Source organism: Belonocnema kinseyi, chromosome 10 (genome assembly GCF_010883055.1).
Source record: "Belonocnema kinseyi isolate 2016_QV_RU_SX_M_011 chromosome 10, B_treatae_v1, whole genome shotgun sequence".
NCBI classification, from domain to species: Eukaryota; Metazoa; Arthropoda; class Insecta; order Hymenoptera; family Cynipidae; genus Belonocnema; species Belonocnema kinseyi.
In genome coordinates, this window is record NC_046666.1 from 57,955,341 (window position 1) to 57,974,457 (window position 19,117).

At 26.1% G+C, this 19,117-nt stretch overlaps 1 protein-coding gene across 8 annotated transcripts in view; it reads left to right on the plus strand.

Annotated features, from left to right (window-relative positions):
• The window catches only part of LOC117181725 (E3 ubiquitin-protein ligase HECTD1), an 88,753-nt gene that overhangs the window by 45,435 nt on the left and 24,201 nt on the right, over positions 1-19,117 (plus strand). For 4 of the 8 annotated variants that reach the window (XM_033374674.1, XM_033374675.1, XM_033374678.1 and 1 more), the window contains 4 exons: positions 7,411-7,611; positions 10,946-11,202; positions 13,865-14,026; positions 17,835-18,050. In XM_033374674.1, the coding sequence (XP_033230565.1) occupies positions 7,411-7,611; positions 10,946-11,202; positions 13,865-14,026; positions 17,835-18,050 (836 nt within the window). Of the gene's footprint in view, positions 1-7,410; positions 7,612-10,945; positions 11,203-13,852; positions 14,027-17,819; positions 18,051-19,117 lie in introns of all 8 variants that reach the window. The other 4 variants (XM_033374672.1, XM_033374673.1, XM_033374676.1 and 1 more) reach the window with 3 other exon arrangements.

Genomic DNA, 19,117 nt, shown 5'->3' on the forward strand with positions numbered 1-19,117 from the left:
AAGGAAAAAATATATATAATATTAAATAAAATAATATAAAAATAAAGTAAAAATAAAATGAAATAAAAATAAAATCAAAATAAATTCAAAATAAAATCAAAATAGAATTTGTTGCCAGCAGGAACAGCACACCTGCCACGATGCTATCTCACTGACAACTGAGAATCAAGTGAAAGTTTAAAAGGCAAACCAGCCCCAAATAAACCTGAAATAAAAATGACCCCCAATCCAAGTCAGCCAAATTAAAATTTAGGATATTTAAATAGGAAAACAATCCAATGTAAGATCCTTTTTTTAACGTCCAATAATCAAATTGATGAAAAGAATTCCTGAAAGTAAAATCAAGAATGTAACGACCAAATTTGGACAACCACCACAAAATGTTCCCATTGAAATCTGAAAAAAAGAAACACTTCTCTCGCCTCCCTTTCCTCTAAAAAAGAAAAAAAGAAAATTATTCATCTTTACTTTGGACGAAAATAAAAAGGAGGAAAAAAATGAGAAGGCAACCAACCAAATCCCCTTCCTTCTCTCTCTTTTTTTCTTTCTCTCATCCTCTTTATTCTCACCATTATCAAATCCCAATAAAAAACATAAAAAAATATATATCATAATCACCAGTATTTCGGCACTCATATAGCACCCTTATCAAGGCAAAAAAAATATATATATATAATTAAATTAAATTAAATAAAAATAAAATTAAAATAAAATGAATAAAGAGGACGAAAGAGAAAAAAGAGAGAGAGAGAGAGAAGGAAAGGGATATGGTTGGTTGCCTTCTCATTTTTCTTTCCTCCTTTTTATTTTCGTCCAAAGTAAAGATGAACAATTTTCTTTTCCTTTTTTTCTTTTTTAGAGGGAAGGGAGGCGAGAGAAGTGTTCCTTTTTTCAGATTCTAATGGGAACATTTTGTGGTGGTTGTTCAAATTTGGTCGTTAGATTCTTGATTTTATTTTCAGGAATTCTTTTCATCAATTACAGGGTGGTCCCTGGACCGGGAAATCTGAAAACCCGGAAAATGACCGGGAAACCCCGAGACTTTATTTCTTGACCGGGAATTTTACAAATTTTCAAAAGAAGGATATGTACTTTTAGTATTAAAAACTGAACAATAATTTGTTTGATGAAACGTTTGTCACATTTAAAAAAATTTAAAGGTGCCATTGAAACTTCATAATTTTCTTTCAACTTCAAAAATAACTTAATAATAAGATTAAGTTATTCGTAATTAAAGGCTCTTATTAAATTAAAAATATTTTTAACCCATTCAATTCAATTTTTTTTAGTTAAGAAAAAGAATAATTATTTAATATTTAGCAACATTTGACTGATCATTTTAGATAAGTAAATTGAAGCGAATTATTTAAAAGTAAACAATTTGAAACTAAATTGTTTGAAATAGAAACCTTTAAATCGTCAGAATTTCAAAGAGCTTTTAAACTTTTAACGTTACAATGTTTATTGTTATATTTAACAAATGTTTTATTTGTAAGCGAAATTGTTGACTTTTTATGTAGAAATAATAATTGAGTACTTATTATTTGGAGAAAAAATTTGAGTAATTTCAACAGATATTTAGAAATTTTGAGAAGATTCGAAATTAATTTAAAACTTGAAATTATGTCAATTACTTGAAATGAAGTGTGTGCAATTTTTTTTGAGAACTTCTAAACATATTTTAAAATGAATAGAATTTTTCCCACAATTTTGGAAATCTCTTAAAATCTTTTTAAACATTATGTTGAAATAATTTTTCAAAATGAGAAATCATTTACAATTTTCCTAGGAATATTAAGAAAATGTTTTTATTCTTTTGGAGCCTTTCACAATGCTTAAAAATCTTCTACATTTTTTGTTTGAAATCTACAAAAATATACATATTGTTTTATTTTAGGTTGTGAGTTTTTAAATCTTTTTAAAAATTATAAATATCTCTTAAAATTACTCTTAATTTTTTCTACAAATTACAAGTGTTCGATTGTTATTTATAAATCCAAATTTAAAGGAAATTTCTTTGAATTCGCAGGATTAATATAACTTTATAATATAAGTTATAATTCTTTCAAAGTTCATTAATTCATTTTTCAGTATAGAGTATTGAAAATGTAAACGTGGATATATATTTTTGGAATCTAATTTAAATTTTTGAACTTTCTAGTTTATGAATGTTATAAATTCTGAATTTTTCAGTTTATCTGCATTTTATTTTAAACTATCCAATTGAAAAGTGTTAGTGCCTTCCAGTTTATAGATGTAAATTATTGTGCATTTGAATGCAACATTTTGGAATTGACAAACTTTTAAACTTCCATTTTAAAAGTTTAAAATTCAAGAGTTTCACTTTCAATGCTTTAATTTGTTGTTTATTTTTTATTACTATAAATGGAAAAATGTTTTGATTAGAGTTCGATTTTTTAACTTTAGTGACCTGGAAAAATGTTTGCGAACCGAACAAAAAAATGTTTAAACGGTCACCTTTAATTAACGCCACAGGCAAATATTTTTAAAATTTCAAGGTTGAAGTGGCAGACCTCGGACTCGTTTTAAAATCCAAAGTAGTGTTCATAGCAGGATAAATTTGGAAGAATAGTATCAGGAAGTTTTTTAAATATCACATCGAAGTTTTAACAATTTTTGTTATTTGATATAATCTCATAAATTCTCTTCGGATCTCTTAAGATGCGCCCTTAACACTTTGAAATCCTTTTTTTTAAGCCTGAAATCTGTTAAGATTCTCTAAAAACAGGGTAGCCGCTGGACCGGGAAATGAACGGGATTTTATTGAGACTGGGAAATGATATTCAGTTTAGAATGCGTAATTTTTAAATCTTTTATTTTTAAAATTTTCCATTTTAGATTTTTATTTTTAAACATTCATTTTTAATTAAAGAATTTAAAAATGCAGTCTTGAAAACTTTAACAATTAAAAATTAAAAGCGTTTGAATTTGAAAATTTGGTATCAAAAATATTTTTATTTGATCAATTGTGAACATAAATAAATTAATTATTTTAAAATTGATCTGTACTTTAAGTATTAGAAAGTGAGCAATAATGGATTCGAGAAAAAGATTCAAAATCCGTTCAAAATTTAAGAATTTCCAGATTTTTACTTTAAAAATTCAACTGTTTCAATTCGAAAGTCTTAGTCATTAAAAAAGTGTAAACGTCCGATTGAACCTTCATAAATTATTTTCAACTTAAAAAGAATTTCATAATAATATATTCGTAATTAAAGGCTTTTATTCAGTTTAAAATATTGTTTCAGTTTAAAATATTCAATTTTTAACCTATTCTATTTTAAATTTTTAATTAAGAAAAAGAATTGAAACCAAATGTTTAAAAGTAAACAATTTGAAACTGAATTGTTTGAGATAGGAAGCCTCAAATCGTTAAAATTTCAAAGAGCATTTAAACTTTGAACGTTACAAATTTAATTGTTCTGTTTAAAGAATGTTTATTTTGTAAATTAAATGGTTGAATTTTTAGTCATAAATAACAATTCAACACTTATGATTTGTATAAAAAATTTGAAATTATTTTAATTAATTTAAACGAAGTGTGTATATTGACAAAATTCGGCTATGCGTATCGAAATTTCGGTGCTAATATCCCCGGCCTAAGTTAAAACAAAATGGAGGTTTTTGCATATTTCAAATGAAAAATTTAGAACCTTTTTAAGATTTGTGAAATGCTTCAAAAGAATAAAATAATATTCTCTTAAGATTCCTATCCAAACTGAAAGTGATGTTTCATTTTGAATAATTATTTTAAAAGAATATTTTAAAGGGTTTTAAAAGATTTCCAATTTTGTCCAAAGAGAGTCTGGAATATTTTTAAGAACTTTTTTTTAATTCACAGGATTTTCTAAAAAAAATTTAGGAACAATTCGATACATTTTTTTAAATAAATCAAATTTTGCTTACCATTTTTAGAAAATCATGTGGTTGAGGTTTTGAACGTTCAAATGAACGAAATTTTTTACTGATCTCTTTGCAAACAAGGAAAATTGCTCAAATGTTTGTTAATTTATATTGGAAATAATCTGTTATTGAAAAGGAATTATAATGCATAATTTAAATTACAGTTGGAACAATATTTATGGATTAAATATAAATGTCAAAAAATGTTTCGTTCATTTGAACGTTCAGAACTTCAGGTACATTAGAAAATCTTACTCATTTTCAAAAATTTCATTAAAATCTTCCAGATTTTTTTTTTGACAGTTTTGGAAACCTTTTAAAATATTATCTCAAAATAATTTTTCAACATGAAAAATCATTTTCAATTTTTCTAGGAATCTTAAGAAACTGTTTTTATTCTTTTGAAGCCTTTCACAATTCTTAAGAAACTTCTGAATTTTCTATTTGAAATCTGCAAAAATTTACATTTTTTTAGAAATTAGGCTATGGCTATTAGCACCGAAATTTCGGTGCGAATTGCCGAATTTGGTCGGTACATACACCTCGTTTAAATAAATAAAAAATTTTTTATTTTTTCAAAACTTAAAATTAGTCAACTTTTTTTCTACGCATAATAAGCAGACTTTTCTCAAACTTGTACAAAAATTCGATTCATTTTAAAAGATGTATGAAATTTTAAAAATAATTTTTAATTAAAAAAATTAAAAACAACTTCGAGATTTTGAAATAAAATTTTAAAGCTTTTCAAGGGTTATTTCAAGGAATTATTTAAAATTAAAATAATTTAACTTCTAATTTAAGAAATGATCTTTTTTTAAATTTTCAAAGTTACTAGCTTAAAATTGCTTAAAATAATATAATTTTGATAATTTTAAAGTTAATTGATTGATTGTTTAATTTGGAACAGTGAAAGTGATAACGTGGATTTATATAAATCATTGAGCATTTGAATATAACATTTTTTAATTTTTAAAAATTTGTAATGTAATTTTAAATAATAAATTAAGAGTTACACTTGCGTGTGCTTTATTTTGTATTTTATTTTTTATTCAAATGGAAAAATGTTAGCTTTAGGGTTTACATTTTTTTATTTTATTGACTGTGAAAAATGTTTGCGAACCGGGAAAAAACCTTGAAATGACGGGGAATTTTATTTTTCGATTAATACCCTTAACATTTTAAAATCCTTGGAAATACGGAATCGGATACTCTAGCCTCAAATTTCGGATAGTTAATTTTATTTCGTGAAACTGAAAGGTCATCAACTGATAAATTGATGAAACAGAATTGAGCAAATGCATTCTACACTTGAAAAATATTACTATTCAGACCTTTATGACTTACTTTTACGTTCAGAATATTTTCCCCAGAAACGCGTATGCAATCTCATGTCAAGATGTACTAACTATTCTAACCTTCCTGACATTTTTTACCCATCCTATTATGGCAGTGAAGTCATGCTAAAATAATAACTCCGCGAAATCTTAGACTTGTTTTTTGTATTCTGTTATATTGTTTTTTAGTTCCCAAATCGTACTTTTGCCAGGAAATGTTATATTTGTCACGTCGTACGTCATACTTAGCGCGCATCGACACAAGGCCAGAAATATCAGGGATTTTTTTTTAAGAAGGAATTTTTTCGAAAGCTTGGTTTTTTTTAATGGCAATCTGAATTTGAATAATAATAATTATATTTTTTTGTAAATTGATAGTTTTCAGTTTAAAATGCAACTTTCTGGTTCAAAATGATTGTGTTTTGTTGAAAATTCGTTCTCTAATGGTATAAAATTAACCTTGTTTGAATAATCATCTTTTGGCTAGAAAATTCAACAGTTTCTTTACAATTTTTGGTCTCTCGACCGAAAAAATGTTTCTTAATTGAAAATTCAAGTCATCTTGAAAATTCGTTCTGTTTTATTAAATTTAATTGTTATTGTTTCAAAATTAAAATCTTTTTTGGTTGTAATAACTACTACATTTTTCGTTGAGAATTAATATTTTTTGGAATAAAAATTTGATTTCTTGCTTGAAAGTTAAACTCTTTTATTTAAAATTAATTTTTGGTTTGAAAATTCATCTTTCTGATTGAAAATTCATCTCTATGGTTGAATATCAATTTTTTAACTACAAATTTAAATTTTCAATTTTTGGTTAAAATATTATCTGTTTTAGTTAAAAGTGGGTATTTTTCATAGAAATTAATCTTCTTGCTTAAAAATTCAATAATTCTAGATCGAAATAATAACTTCTCTGATGAGAATGTAATATATCATTTCAGTTGTAAATTCATCTTTTTTATTTAAAATTGAGCTATTCCAGTTGAAGATTCAGCATTGCAGTCGAAACTTCATTACTTTATTTGAAAATTCAACTATTTTTTTTAGTTTGTTATTTTTAAACTGAACTTTTAATTTTAAAACTACAAACTGATAATTTCATTTAAAAATTCATGTTTTTGGTAGAACTTGAACTTTTTTGACAAAAAATTTAACTATTTAATTTTTGGTAGAAAATGTATATTTTTTTAGTTAAAAATTCATGTGTTTTATTAAAACTGTATCTTTTTAGTATAAAGTAATCTTCAAGGTTGAAATTTCATATTTTTGGTTTAATATTCAACTATTCCAGTTAAAGATTCATAATTTCATTTGAAAATTCATCAGTTTGGTTTAAAATGGACTATTTTAGTTGAAACTCAACTATTTGGTTTAAAAGTTGTCTTTTTTTAATTGAAAATTCAAATATTTTGTTAAAAATTCTTGTATTTTTGTTTGAAAAATCGTTTGTTTTTTTTGTAGAATATTAATCTTCTTGTCTGAAAATAATCCTGGTGTTCGAAAATTAATCTTTTGGTTTAAACTTAAACTCTTTTGTCAAAAATTCATCTTCTTGTTTTCAAATTGATCTGCTCCATTTATTATTTTTTATTATTTTATTATTATTATTATTATATATTTTATTATTTATTATTTTAGTTAAAAATTCATCACTTCGGTTGAAAAAAATGTTTGTTGGAAATTTCATTTTTTTAACTGAAAATGTAACCATTCCATTTTTTATTGAAAAGTGATATTTTCAGTTAAAAATTCAACTATTTGGTTGAAAGTTAATCTTTGTTAGTTGAAAATTCAACTATTTCTTTGATATTTCATATAATTTGTTGAAAAATCGTCTTTTTTCATTGAAAATTGGTCGTTTTGATTAAAAATGCAATTATTTGGTTAAAAATTCATCTATCTTGACGAAAATTCAATTATTTTACTTGAAAAGTTACACCTGGAAAAATCTGAGATATCTGAGAAAAACCTGGAATTGTCAGGGAATTTATTTCCAGGATTTGAGTAGACACCCTGTACTAGAAAATTCTGCACCAGCCTCATTAATTTAAGTGACTATTTTGCATGATTTCCTTTCTCTGTTGTTTAGTATTTGTAATTCTAATAAACTAAACTAAACTTGTGCAACGTGATGTGTTCCCATGATCAGGAACTAAAGATTGCAGTCGTGATAAGGAAGCAAGTTCGTCCTCGCAGAATCCTGCTGGAGGATGTTCTGTTGTTGTTACCAATCCTATGTCCGTTTCTGTACCCAACCTCGCTTGTTCCGATGCTAACAACACATTGGAACCGGCGGCCGCTACAGGCTTGTTGGAAACCTTTGCTGCGATGGCACGAAGACGGACGTTAGGTCAGTTATTAGTATTTGTAATGATTAATTTTAACTAATATATGTGGCTGATATGGAGTACTTTAGGATTAAGTGTATAAAATTTACGTCACAAAAGTGGTGTAAATTCAAGGATTAATTTAAAAGCTCGCTAGTTTTCGTGAAGAATGCTATCTAGGAGAAACTATGCGCAAGTCGGTCACTGAAATTTAAAATTGCTTGATATATTCTATCTTAAAATAACACACTCTTGAAATAAATAAATAAACTAATAAATAATAAAATAATAATAATAACAAAATATATAAAATAATAAACTTTAATAAACACACTCTTGAAATACATTTAATAAAATTGTTCTTTTATATCATGCACATTTTATACATAAAAACGCCAGTCAAAGTCAGCTTCACAAAAAGTAGGTTGGTCCGCGCTGTTGTAAAAATCTCGAGAGTGGGCGGTCCAAAACAAAGAAACTGAACATTTTTAGATTCAGTATGACTCCAGCAGCGAGCTGAACTAGGATTATTAAAAAAAAAATTTAACTATGTTATTGTTGCAAAAAACGGTGAAAATAAACCCACTTTTTTAGTTTTTTCTTTGTTTTTTCATCGCCATTTTGTTATTTTTGCATGTATATTAGAAATCCTAGTTCAGCCGGTTGCTGGAGTCATACTGAATCGAGATTTTTACAACAGCGCAGACCTACATACGTTTTGAGGAGTTGACCTTGACTGACGTTTTTACATGCAAAAGTGCATTATATAGATTAGAAACAAAATTAATATATTTTAAGAGTGCATTTACTAAGCCTAACAATCTCTACATCAATATCATCAATAATAATCTTAGAAAAAAATCACGATATAGCTTTTTTTCGAGCATATCAAAGTAGAATACTGCCTTAAGTCAGGGAATTTTTTCAAAATCTTCCTTACATTTTTTTAAATTGCAGTATAAATTTGAATAAAAATTATTCTTTTTTTTATAAAAGTAGTTTTATATTACTTTATTTATCAATTATATATTTTTGCTGATTACTGTTCAAATAATTTTCTAATTTTTAGATATTTTTTTCTGTTGTAAATTGATCGTTTTTAGTCCAAAATTCAAGTTTCTGGTAAAAAAATTGGCTGTGGAAAATTCGTCCTCTGATCGTATAAAATTAATCTTCTTGTTTGAGTAATCACGTTTTTCCTTGAAAATGTAACAGATTGTTTGCAATTTTTTCTCTCTTGACCGAAAAAATCTTTCTTAATTGAAAATTCAACTCATGTTGAAAAGTTGTCTTTTTTCATTGAATTTAACTGTTTTTGGTTAAGAAATTAAAATCTCTTTTGGTTGGAATATCGACTACTACATTTTTCGTTGTGAATTCATCTTTTTTGGAATACAAGTTTGATTACTTGGTTGAAAGTTAAACTCTTCTATTAAAAATTAATTTGTTGGTTGCAGATTCAGCATTTGAATGAAAAAATGCATAATTCTGGTTTAAAGTCGTTTTTTCTTTGACTGACATTTAATTTTTATAAATGAAAATTTAACTATTCCAGTTGAAACTTGAATTATTTTGTTGAAAATTTTTTTTTTATGTTTTAATTTTTTTAAACTGATAACGTAATTATTTTAATTTAATGTTTCGTAGTTTTATTTGAAAGTTCATCTCTGGATAAATATAAAATTTTCAACTAAAAATGTAACTATTCAATTTTTGATTGAAAAATGATCTATCTCAGTTGAAATTGCGTGATTTTCTTTTATAGAAATTAATCTTCTAGGCTGAAAATTAATATTTTTAGTTGAAAATTTAATAATATTTGATAAAGAATAATCATTTCAGTTGTAATTTCATATTTTTATTTAAAATTGAACTATTCCAGTTTAAGAATTTTAGTTGAAACTTTTTAAATTTATTTGAAAATACAACTATGTTTTGGAAATTTTGTTATTTAGAAACTGAGAATTTTTACTTTGAAAGAAAAAGTATCTTTTTTGGTATAAAATAATCTTCTTTTATAAAAAAAATACATCATTTTACCTTAATATTCAACTAGTCCAGTAGAAGATTTATCATTTTAGTTGAAAATTCATTTTTTGTTTGTTTAAAATTCAACCATTCCAGTTAAAGACTTATCATATAAACTGAAAATATAACTGTTCAAATGGAATATTTGGTCATTTTACTAAAAAATTCATATTTTTGGTTGAAAATGTTTCTTTTTCAGTTGAAAATTCATGTGTTTTATTGAAAATTCATCTTTTTTATTTAAAATTCAACTGTTCTAGTTGAGGTTTTATGATTTTATTTCAAAATTCATCGGTTTGGAAGAAAATGGATCTTATTAGTTTAAACTTCATGTATTTTGTTGAAAAATCGTGTTTTTTTGTAGAAAATTAATCTCATTGAGTTAAAAATTTTTTGTTTGTTTAAAAATTAATCTTATTCAGTTGAATATTTATTATTTTAGTTATAAATTTATCACTTTGGTTTACATTTTTTTGTGGAAAATTAATTTTTTGATCTAAAAATTTAACGATTTCATTTTTGTTTGAAAATGTATCTTTTTTATTGAAAATTCGTCTTTTTGGTAGAAAGTATCTTTTAGTTTGAAAACTAATCTTTTTGGTATAATATTCAACTATATTTGTTGAAGATTCATCATTTTATTTTAAAATTTATCAGTTTGGTTTAAAATGGATCTTTTTAGTTGAAATTCAACTATGTGGTTTAAAAGTTGTCTTTCTTAGTCGAAAATTCAACTATTTTATTGAAAATTGATGTATTTTGTTGAAAAATTGTTTAGTTTTATTTACTTTTTGTAGAAAATTAATCTTGGTTTTCGAAAAATTAATATTTTGCTTGAAAATTTAAGTATTCCAATTAAATATTCAGCATTTTAGCTGAAAATCAATTTGTTTGGTAGAATATTGATCATTATAGTTAAAAATTCATCACTTTTATTTATATTTTTTGTTTGTTTCGTGGAAAATTAATTTTTTAAACTGAAAATTTAACAATGCCATTTTTTTTAAACTGTTATTTTTCAGTTAAAAATTCAACTATTTACTTGACGTTTCCATAATTTTGTTGAAAAGTCGTCTTTTTAATTGAGGACATGAAAGTTAGGATATTGAAGCGGTATGAATTTAATTTAATATAGAACTATAAAAAATATATACCGGAAAAAATCGGAGATATTTGGGGGAAAACCTGGAATTGTCGTGAAATTTTTTTTCCGGATTTGAATAGACACTGAAAAGTTATTTTAGGAATATTTTTAACTATTATCTGATTTAATATAAGACTAACCACTATCCCAAAAAATGGTGAAGCCATAATAAAAACTTTGCTTAGGTCCTGCAGTTGGTCAACACATCGCTCCTAATGCAAATTCCGGTTCGAATCCACGAGGACCGAATTCCGTTTCCAGTTTGGTTAGATTAGCTCTTAGTTCAAATTTCCCTGGCGGGCTGCTCAGTACAGCTCAAAGTTACCCAAGTCTGACTAGCAGTGGTCAAGTTGCCGGAAGTGGAGTGACCACAACTACGGGACCAGGATTAGGACAAGCCTTTACAATGTCCCTCACCAGTACAAGTAGTGATAGTGAACAGGTATGCTTGACCTTGAATTTATCCAATTCTAATAGTCCCATCATTATTCAAATATAATAGAAATAGAATACAAATAGACCTTAATTTATTTTTAAAAATAAACAAAATCTAAAAAAGTTAGAATAGTTTCATCATTGAATTTGTTAAACTATCTGCTTTTTATGAGGATCAAGCCCATAGTGATAATTTATATTTGAAACTGGGAAGTTATATAAGAAATAAATCCTCGTTTTTTTAAGCTTTTGAAGGTTCGACTTTATTTACGAGATTTTTATGTTCTCAGTTTTTTACATTTTTTTATAAACGCTTGATTCTCCTGAGGATTCGTCCATATATGATGTAGCACTTGTTTGGACCCTTTCTCTCCCCTAGTAACGCTACCGGAGCAGAAGACTATGACTTCCACCCCGTCATTATTCCGTAACTTTCAATAATCTAATTTTGTAACTATAAATACAGCTTTTTTATATCATTTTCGACCACAGAAATGGGGTGGGAAAATTTCAAATTTTATTAAATTAATTTTTTTTTCTATTTGTGCAAAATATATTGTGAATTCTTTATGTGTAAAGTTTTCGATAACAAATAATAATATACAATCATATTTCATGATGCTATTTTTACATTTTTTTTACTATTCTTCGTGTTCAAAAAAATAGTGAAGTGTTTCTTCCATTTGAACAGAAATAATTTTATGGAAAATACTTCAAAAAAATTCTAATTAGTATCCCATTAACCAACTACAATTAAAAACCTAATTTTTGCTAGTATTTCAAAAAATTATAACTTGAAGAATAATAATATTATAATATTATAAAGATAACAAATTCGCAATACTTTTTGAATTCATGTAATTAAAAACAAAATTTTAACTCTAGGAAAAGTGTTTAATTTTTAAAGTTAAAACAACTTTCAATCCCTTTGAAGTGGCCAATAATGATAGCTTGGAGATTGAGTAGTGATTACTAAATTACAAAAAAATTTTAAATAACATTTCACAAATCCCCCCCCCCCCCGCTAAAAGCTATAGGTAATATATAGAAGACGCTAAAGTTTAATAAATAATAATCCTGTAAATTCTAATTATGATATTTGTTTAGAATAATTAATATAACAGGGTTGCTACAGGAATTGAAAAGCTTGAAAAATTCTGTAAATTTTGAAAAAGTTATCGACGTGCTGAAGGTCAAATAAAAAGTTCCTCCTTCATTTTCTCGAAACGCTATTTGGGCTTATATATGTGTCCTTCTTCTATCCAAGGCTTTAATTTGTAAATTAATATGCATCGATTTTTTACTGATAAAAATAATAGTATTACAATTTCAGAATTTGCTTGTATTTGTTTATATTTATATTATTTATATTTATATTATATCATTTTTCATTTTAAAAAATTATATTTTATGATAGCAAAGTATTTGTTTGGTTGAAAATTCGTTTTTTTCTCGAAAACTCAACTGTTTTGTTATAAATTGGTCTTTTTAGATAGAAAATTTGTTCTTTTGGTTTGAAAATTTATCTTTTAATGGTAGAAAAGTCGCATTTTTTCGTTGCAAATTCATCTTTGTTGGCTGAAAATATTACTATTTGATTAGAAGCTGAATTTTTGGAATTTTAAATAATCATCTATTAATTTTCTAAAAAAAAAAAATAATTTTATTTCATTGAATTTATTCCTTTACTATTCTCCTGTTTTTAATGGATATCGATTCACTTTTTTGTAGTTATTTTATTATATCATATTTTAATATAATTATTTAATATAATTAATTTTTCACAGGAATATTTATTTACATAAGAAAAGCTATGGAAAACAAATTTTAGAAATTTGTAATTGTCTACAAAAACCTGTCCAAATTATGTTAAAATAAATATTGATTAGTAGATTGTAGATTTTCGTCAGATTTCATACAGTGATGTAATTATTTATAAATTTTTATTGAAAATCATAATTTTCTGTAAAAAAAATTATGATTGCTTTTTTTTGTTATAGATTTTTATAATGTTTCGCAGCTTACTTTTTATTTTTCATACAAACTCTTAAAACTTCATAATTATTTATTAGAAATCTTGGGTTTCCATTTAATTTTGTATTTTTCGATTTTAAACTATTACAAAATCTATAAAATAATCTGTAAAACAGATTTTCACCAGTAGAATTAGTCGTATTTGAATATAAATAATAGGATTTTCGCAATAGTTGACTTAAAAATGTTCAATTATAAACCTGGCGAAACGGGAGAAGTCATGGAATTTTTAAACCGAACTTCTGTAGCAGCCCTCTATAATAAAAAATATGCACAATGGAAGTGAACTATCAATGTAGCATCGATAAGGAAGCATTCTTGAAAATCATTCTATTAACCATTCTTTCAATTTATTGCATTTTTCTCAAAGTAACGCGACCGTAGGTAAAGCCAAGCGGACCTTTGCGTTTGGGACGGAGGTAAATATTTTGAATATGAACTGGTTTTATCCATTTTGAGAAGCCTCAGTATCTTTGCTCGATCAATTGATCATTCCTTCGACGTCTCGTAGATCTGAGGTGATAAAGTGTCTTGCTTGATCATTCCTTCGAAATCGCATAAGATCTGAAGAGATAAAGTGAACAGCTTTTCGCGGTTAAACTTCCTTTTAATGTAATGGAAAGTTGTGGCTACAGGTTAGTCTTGAGGATTTTTTGGAGTCGTGCGGCGGAGTCGCGGGTTCTAGCGTTAGTGGAGGTCGCACAACTGGTGGACCAACGCTTCTCACTGAATTGGAGGACGACGAGGATCCCATTCTCCATGAGGAGGATGACGACAACGACGAGAACGACCAAGAAGTATGTACAAAAAGAAATTTACGAGCTGATTTACTTATTTCTGATTATCACCAGGGGTTAACAGATTACAATATCAACGATTTGATGGGGGGGGCATCTTTTTACGATTTGTTACGGAAGGGGGGGGGGGGGGTCCTTTATTCATGTAGATAATTTTTGCAAATACGCAAAAACTTGATCCTGAAAATGATCTTTTTAGTTACAACTTTTATTATTTGCTTGAAAATTGATCAATTTTCTTGAAAAGACATACTTTTTGGTTGCGAATTTAACTGTTTTGTTAAAAAATCGTCTTTTCGGATTACAAGTTCAACTCCTTTCGTAGCACATTAACCTTTTGTTTAAAATTCATATGTTGTTGCTGATAAATCAACTGAAATATTTTTTGGATGACAACTTTTCTCAAAATTTGTCTTTTTGATTTAAAATTTCATATTTTTTAGTAGAAATATTTCATCTTTCTTGGATAAAAATGCAACTATTTTGTGAAAATTCAACTATTTCCTAGAACATTTACTTTTTCTTTAAAAGTCGTATTTTTGTGTCAAAAAGTCAATTGAAATCTTTTTGGATGAAAATTCATATATTTTTTTAAATTGGTCTTTTTGATTGAAAAATTCACCTGCTTTAGTAGAAGTTCCATTTTTCGTGACAACAATGCAACTGTTGCTTGGTTGAAAATTCAACAATCTTGTCAAAAATTCACACTTTTTGCCTAAAAATTTGACTATTTAGCAGAAAATTAACTTATTGTTTAGAATTCTTATTTTGTTGTTGGAAAGTGAACTGGAATCCTCTTTGTATGAAAATTTAACTATTTTTTCAAAGTTTTTTGTTTAAATTCATATATTTTAGAAGAAATTTCATCTTTCTTGAATAAAAAACTGGTTTGTTGAAAATTTAACTATCGTAGAGAATTTAATTTTTGTTACAAATTTATATATTCGTGTTGAAAAATGGACTGAAATCTTTTCTGAATGAAAGTTCAATTTAAAAAAATTGTCATTTTTTATATTAAGTTTCTCTGTTTTAGTACCAATTTAATCTTTCTTGAATAAAAATGCAACTATTTGGTAGAGAATTGATCTATTTTGCTAAAAATTCATCCTTTTTGGTGGAACATATTTATATTTTTGAATTCAAAATTCAATTTTTTTTCGTGAAAACTAATTTTTTTGTTAAATATTCATATTTTGATTTTGAAAAGTCAGCTGTAATCTTTTTTGGATGACAAGTTAAATATTTTTTTTTACAAAAATTCATCTGTTTCAAGCGAAATTTCTTGATTTTGTATGAAAATTCAGCTATTTGGTAGAGTATTTTTTTAATTGAAAATTCATTTTTTGCGCAGAAACTTATTTCTTGTTTAAAAATTCTTATTTTGATTATAAAAATACAACTGAAATCTTTTTAACAGAAAATTCAAATTTTTTTTTAATTAATCTTTTTGATTTAAAAATTCATTTTTTTTAGTAGAAATTTCATTTTTTTCGTGTTGTAAAAATGCAACTTTTTATTTTAAAATTCTTGTTCTTTGCTTGCGTATTCGACTATTTCGTTTAAAAGATTTGATTGTATCACTTTGTTAAGAAATCATTTTGTTGTTGAAGATGTATATTTTTAGTGGAAAATTCCACTCTTTGGTTGAAATAGTTGGAAAATCAACTTTCTTGGTAAAAAAAATAATTTTCATGGTTTTAAATGTTTATTTTGTTTGGTAAAAATGCATAATTTTCTTATAAAATTAATTTTTTGCTGGAAACTCATATTTTTGTTTGAAAATACAATTATTGTAGAGAAAAATTGTCTTTTGACTTAAAGGTTAAACTATTTAAATAAGCTTTTATTTATTTCTTCAGTGGAAAATCTTTATTTGTTGAAAATTCGTCTTCTTGCTTTTAAAGTTATTTTTGTTTTTTACGAATTTCATCTTTTTTTTATTGATATTTAAACTGTGATTTCTAAGGATTTAAATAAATTAATTTGAAGTGATTTTAAAGCTTTTGAAATATTATAGGATAAAGAATTTTCTAGAATTTCTGACATTATTTTATAGGATTTCCGAGCATTTGAAGGGATTTTAAAATTCTCAATGTATTTTAGTACATTTTCCATGGTCTCAGAAAATATTATCGTAGAATATAAAGGAATTTTATAATATTTTAATGTCTTTTACAGAAATTTATTCATGAGGAGTGAGGTATTTTGTAGAGAATTAAAGATTTGAAGAGATTTGGAATTCTCTTGAATTCTATGAATTCACTGAAAGTCTTAAATTCATTTTTTAAACTTTCAATTTAATTGATCCTTAGGATGAATTGATAAAATGATTGAAGGATTTGAAATATTTTAACGTATTTTCTCATATTCCTTGACATTTTCAAAAGCTTTAAAAAGTTGCTAGGACATATCGAAGGATTCGAAATATTTTAGGCAATTTTAGAAGATTCCAAGGAATTTTCAAGAGATTTAAACAATTTCAAGTGATTTCCAGGGGTTTTAATCATTTTAACGAATTTTAATATTTCAATGGATTTCAAAGAATTTTTCATCAGGCATGAGGGATTTCGTAAGTTTTCGAAGATTTCGAAAATTCTACCCAATCAATTAATTTTTCCATATTTTTTATGAATTTCATCTCGTTCTTTTCATTTTCTTATAAATTTCTCTAAATTCACTTAGAATTAATTGTAATCAATTTTGTGTCGATCATAAAAATGGTGCTAATTCATTTAAATTCTTTTGAATTCATCTCTTTTTTTCAATTTACTTGAATCCTTCTAAGTTCACTAAATTCTACTTCATTCAGTGAAATTGTTTGAATTTTTAAAGGTTAACCTTGAATTCTTTGGCATTCCATCAAATTCTTTGAATTCCTGTGAATTTTTCTAAGCTTATTTCAAGTTACTGATTTCTATTAAGTTTTTCCATATTTTCAAATTGTTTTAAATTCATTTGATTTTTTTCAATTCACCTTGAACTTTAATTAATTTCATTGCAAATTTTTTTTATTTTGTCCATGTTTCCCAATTCATTTGGATTCTTTTAAATGCAAATTGAATTGTTCCAAAATCTTCTAAATTTATCCTGAATTTGTTACCCTTAGAGCGCGAAAAAAGTACCCAATGAGCGTGACAAAAAGTAGCCTTTGATCCCGTAAGGACTGTGAGGCCTGCAAATATTACCAAATAGATGCGAATTGCAAATATTTTCACAAAGATTTCAGATACTAGATTTAAAAGATTGAACAACAATTTTTAATATTTTACAAAATTTGCAGATAAATTTCAAAGATTATACAAAGAATTCAATAATTTCACAAATATTACCATATATTTTGCAAAGATTTCCGAAGATTTGACAAAATTGCAACTATTTCCCGAAAAATTTCAGATATAAATATGTCAATGAGTTCCCAAAGATTTAAAAAAGATTTGACAAAGGTTGCAATGATATCTCAAAAATATTACAAATATTTGAGGCTTCTATTATTTCACAAAGATTCTACTTAGATTTGAAATATTGAACAAAGCAAGAAAGTATTGAAAGATTTCCAGTTCCGACGATCCGATGAATTTAATCATTCAATTTCAGAGGGAGACAAAGCAAAGCTCTCTGGGGCTCCGTCGCCTCTAAATAAATGAGTTCGCCGGTCGGTAACAATATTACTTTTTTAATGAGGGATTTTATAATATTGATCAGAAAGAAGTAAATCGACTCGGAACTTATTACCAACATTAATTTTTAGTGTCCGAGCATGCAGTGTATTCAAATACACTTGTTGAATTCGAAGGTTTACCTTTTGCAGGATGATGATGAGGAAAACGAGGAAGAAGGAGACGGTGGCGAGGGTGAATACGAAGAAATGATGGTGAGTCGCAACCTTTTGGCGGCATTTATGGAAGAAGAAGCACCGCAAAGCACCAAGCGAAGAGCCTGGGACGACGAGTTCGTTCTCAAGCGACAGTTTTCTGCTCTCATTCCCGCCTTCGATCCTCGCCCTGGTCGAACAAACATCAATCAGGTAAATTAAATTACATCAGTTCAGGGTTCACAGACTTTCACCCAATTGGGAATGGTTAAACTGCGATGCGCCATCTGGTGGAAAAAAACCGAACTAGAAAGAATAGGTACGATTTTAAAGATACATTTTAATTTGCGCATTAAAATGTTTATTATGTTATCATTCAGTTTAAAATTCACATTTCCAAAATCGTTCACATTAACAAATTTTTAATTTTAGATTTCGAATGTTAAGTATACATTTTATTTTAAAGAAATTTAAGCATTAGAAATAGCATTAGAAATTAGAATCGTTTGAAATCGAAGATTTTAGATAATAAAAACATTTTTAGCTGATCAACTGTGAGTATAAATTAATAATGATTTTAAAAAATGAAATGTTCTTTAAGATTTAAAAAGTTAATAATAATTACTTTTACAAGACGATTCGAAATCAGTTCGCGACGCAATTTTAGAATTTCCAGTTTCTAACGTTAAAAATTAAAACTGAATTGAACTGTTTTTATTTTTAAAACAACCTTAAAATAATAGATTCATAATTAAAAGCTTTTATTCAATTTGAAATAATATGCTAGTCTAAAATATTCAATTTTTAAACCATTCAATTTGAAATTTTTTAATTTAGAAAAATAAGAAATACTTATTATTTAGAAATATCTAACTGTTTATTTAAAATTTATTATAGTAAAATATTAAAAACTAATTTTTGAACGTTTGGTTTTAATTGTTCTATTTTTAAAAAAAATTTCATTTGTAAGTCAAATTGTTGAACTTCGATGTATAAATAGCAATTTAACACATTATCCTATACAAAAATTCAAGGAAGTTGAACTACGAGGGTGTTCAATAAGTCCTTAGAATGAACTATAAAAACAATTTTTTTTGGGTAAATTTTTTTTTATTTTTCAACATAATCTCCTTGGAGCTCTATACACTTGGTCAATCGCTGTTCAAGTTTTTTTAATTCTTCAGAAAAGTGCGTTTTCGGAAGTTCCTCAAAATAAGTACTTACAGAGGCAATGACGTCTTCGTTGTCTGGAAATCTCTGTCCACCGAGCCATTTTTTCA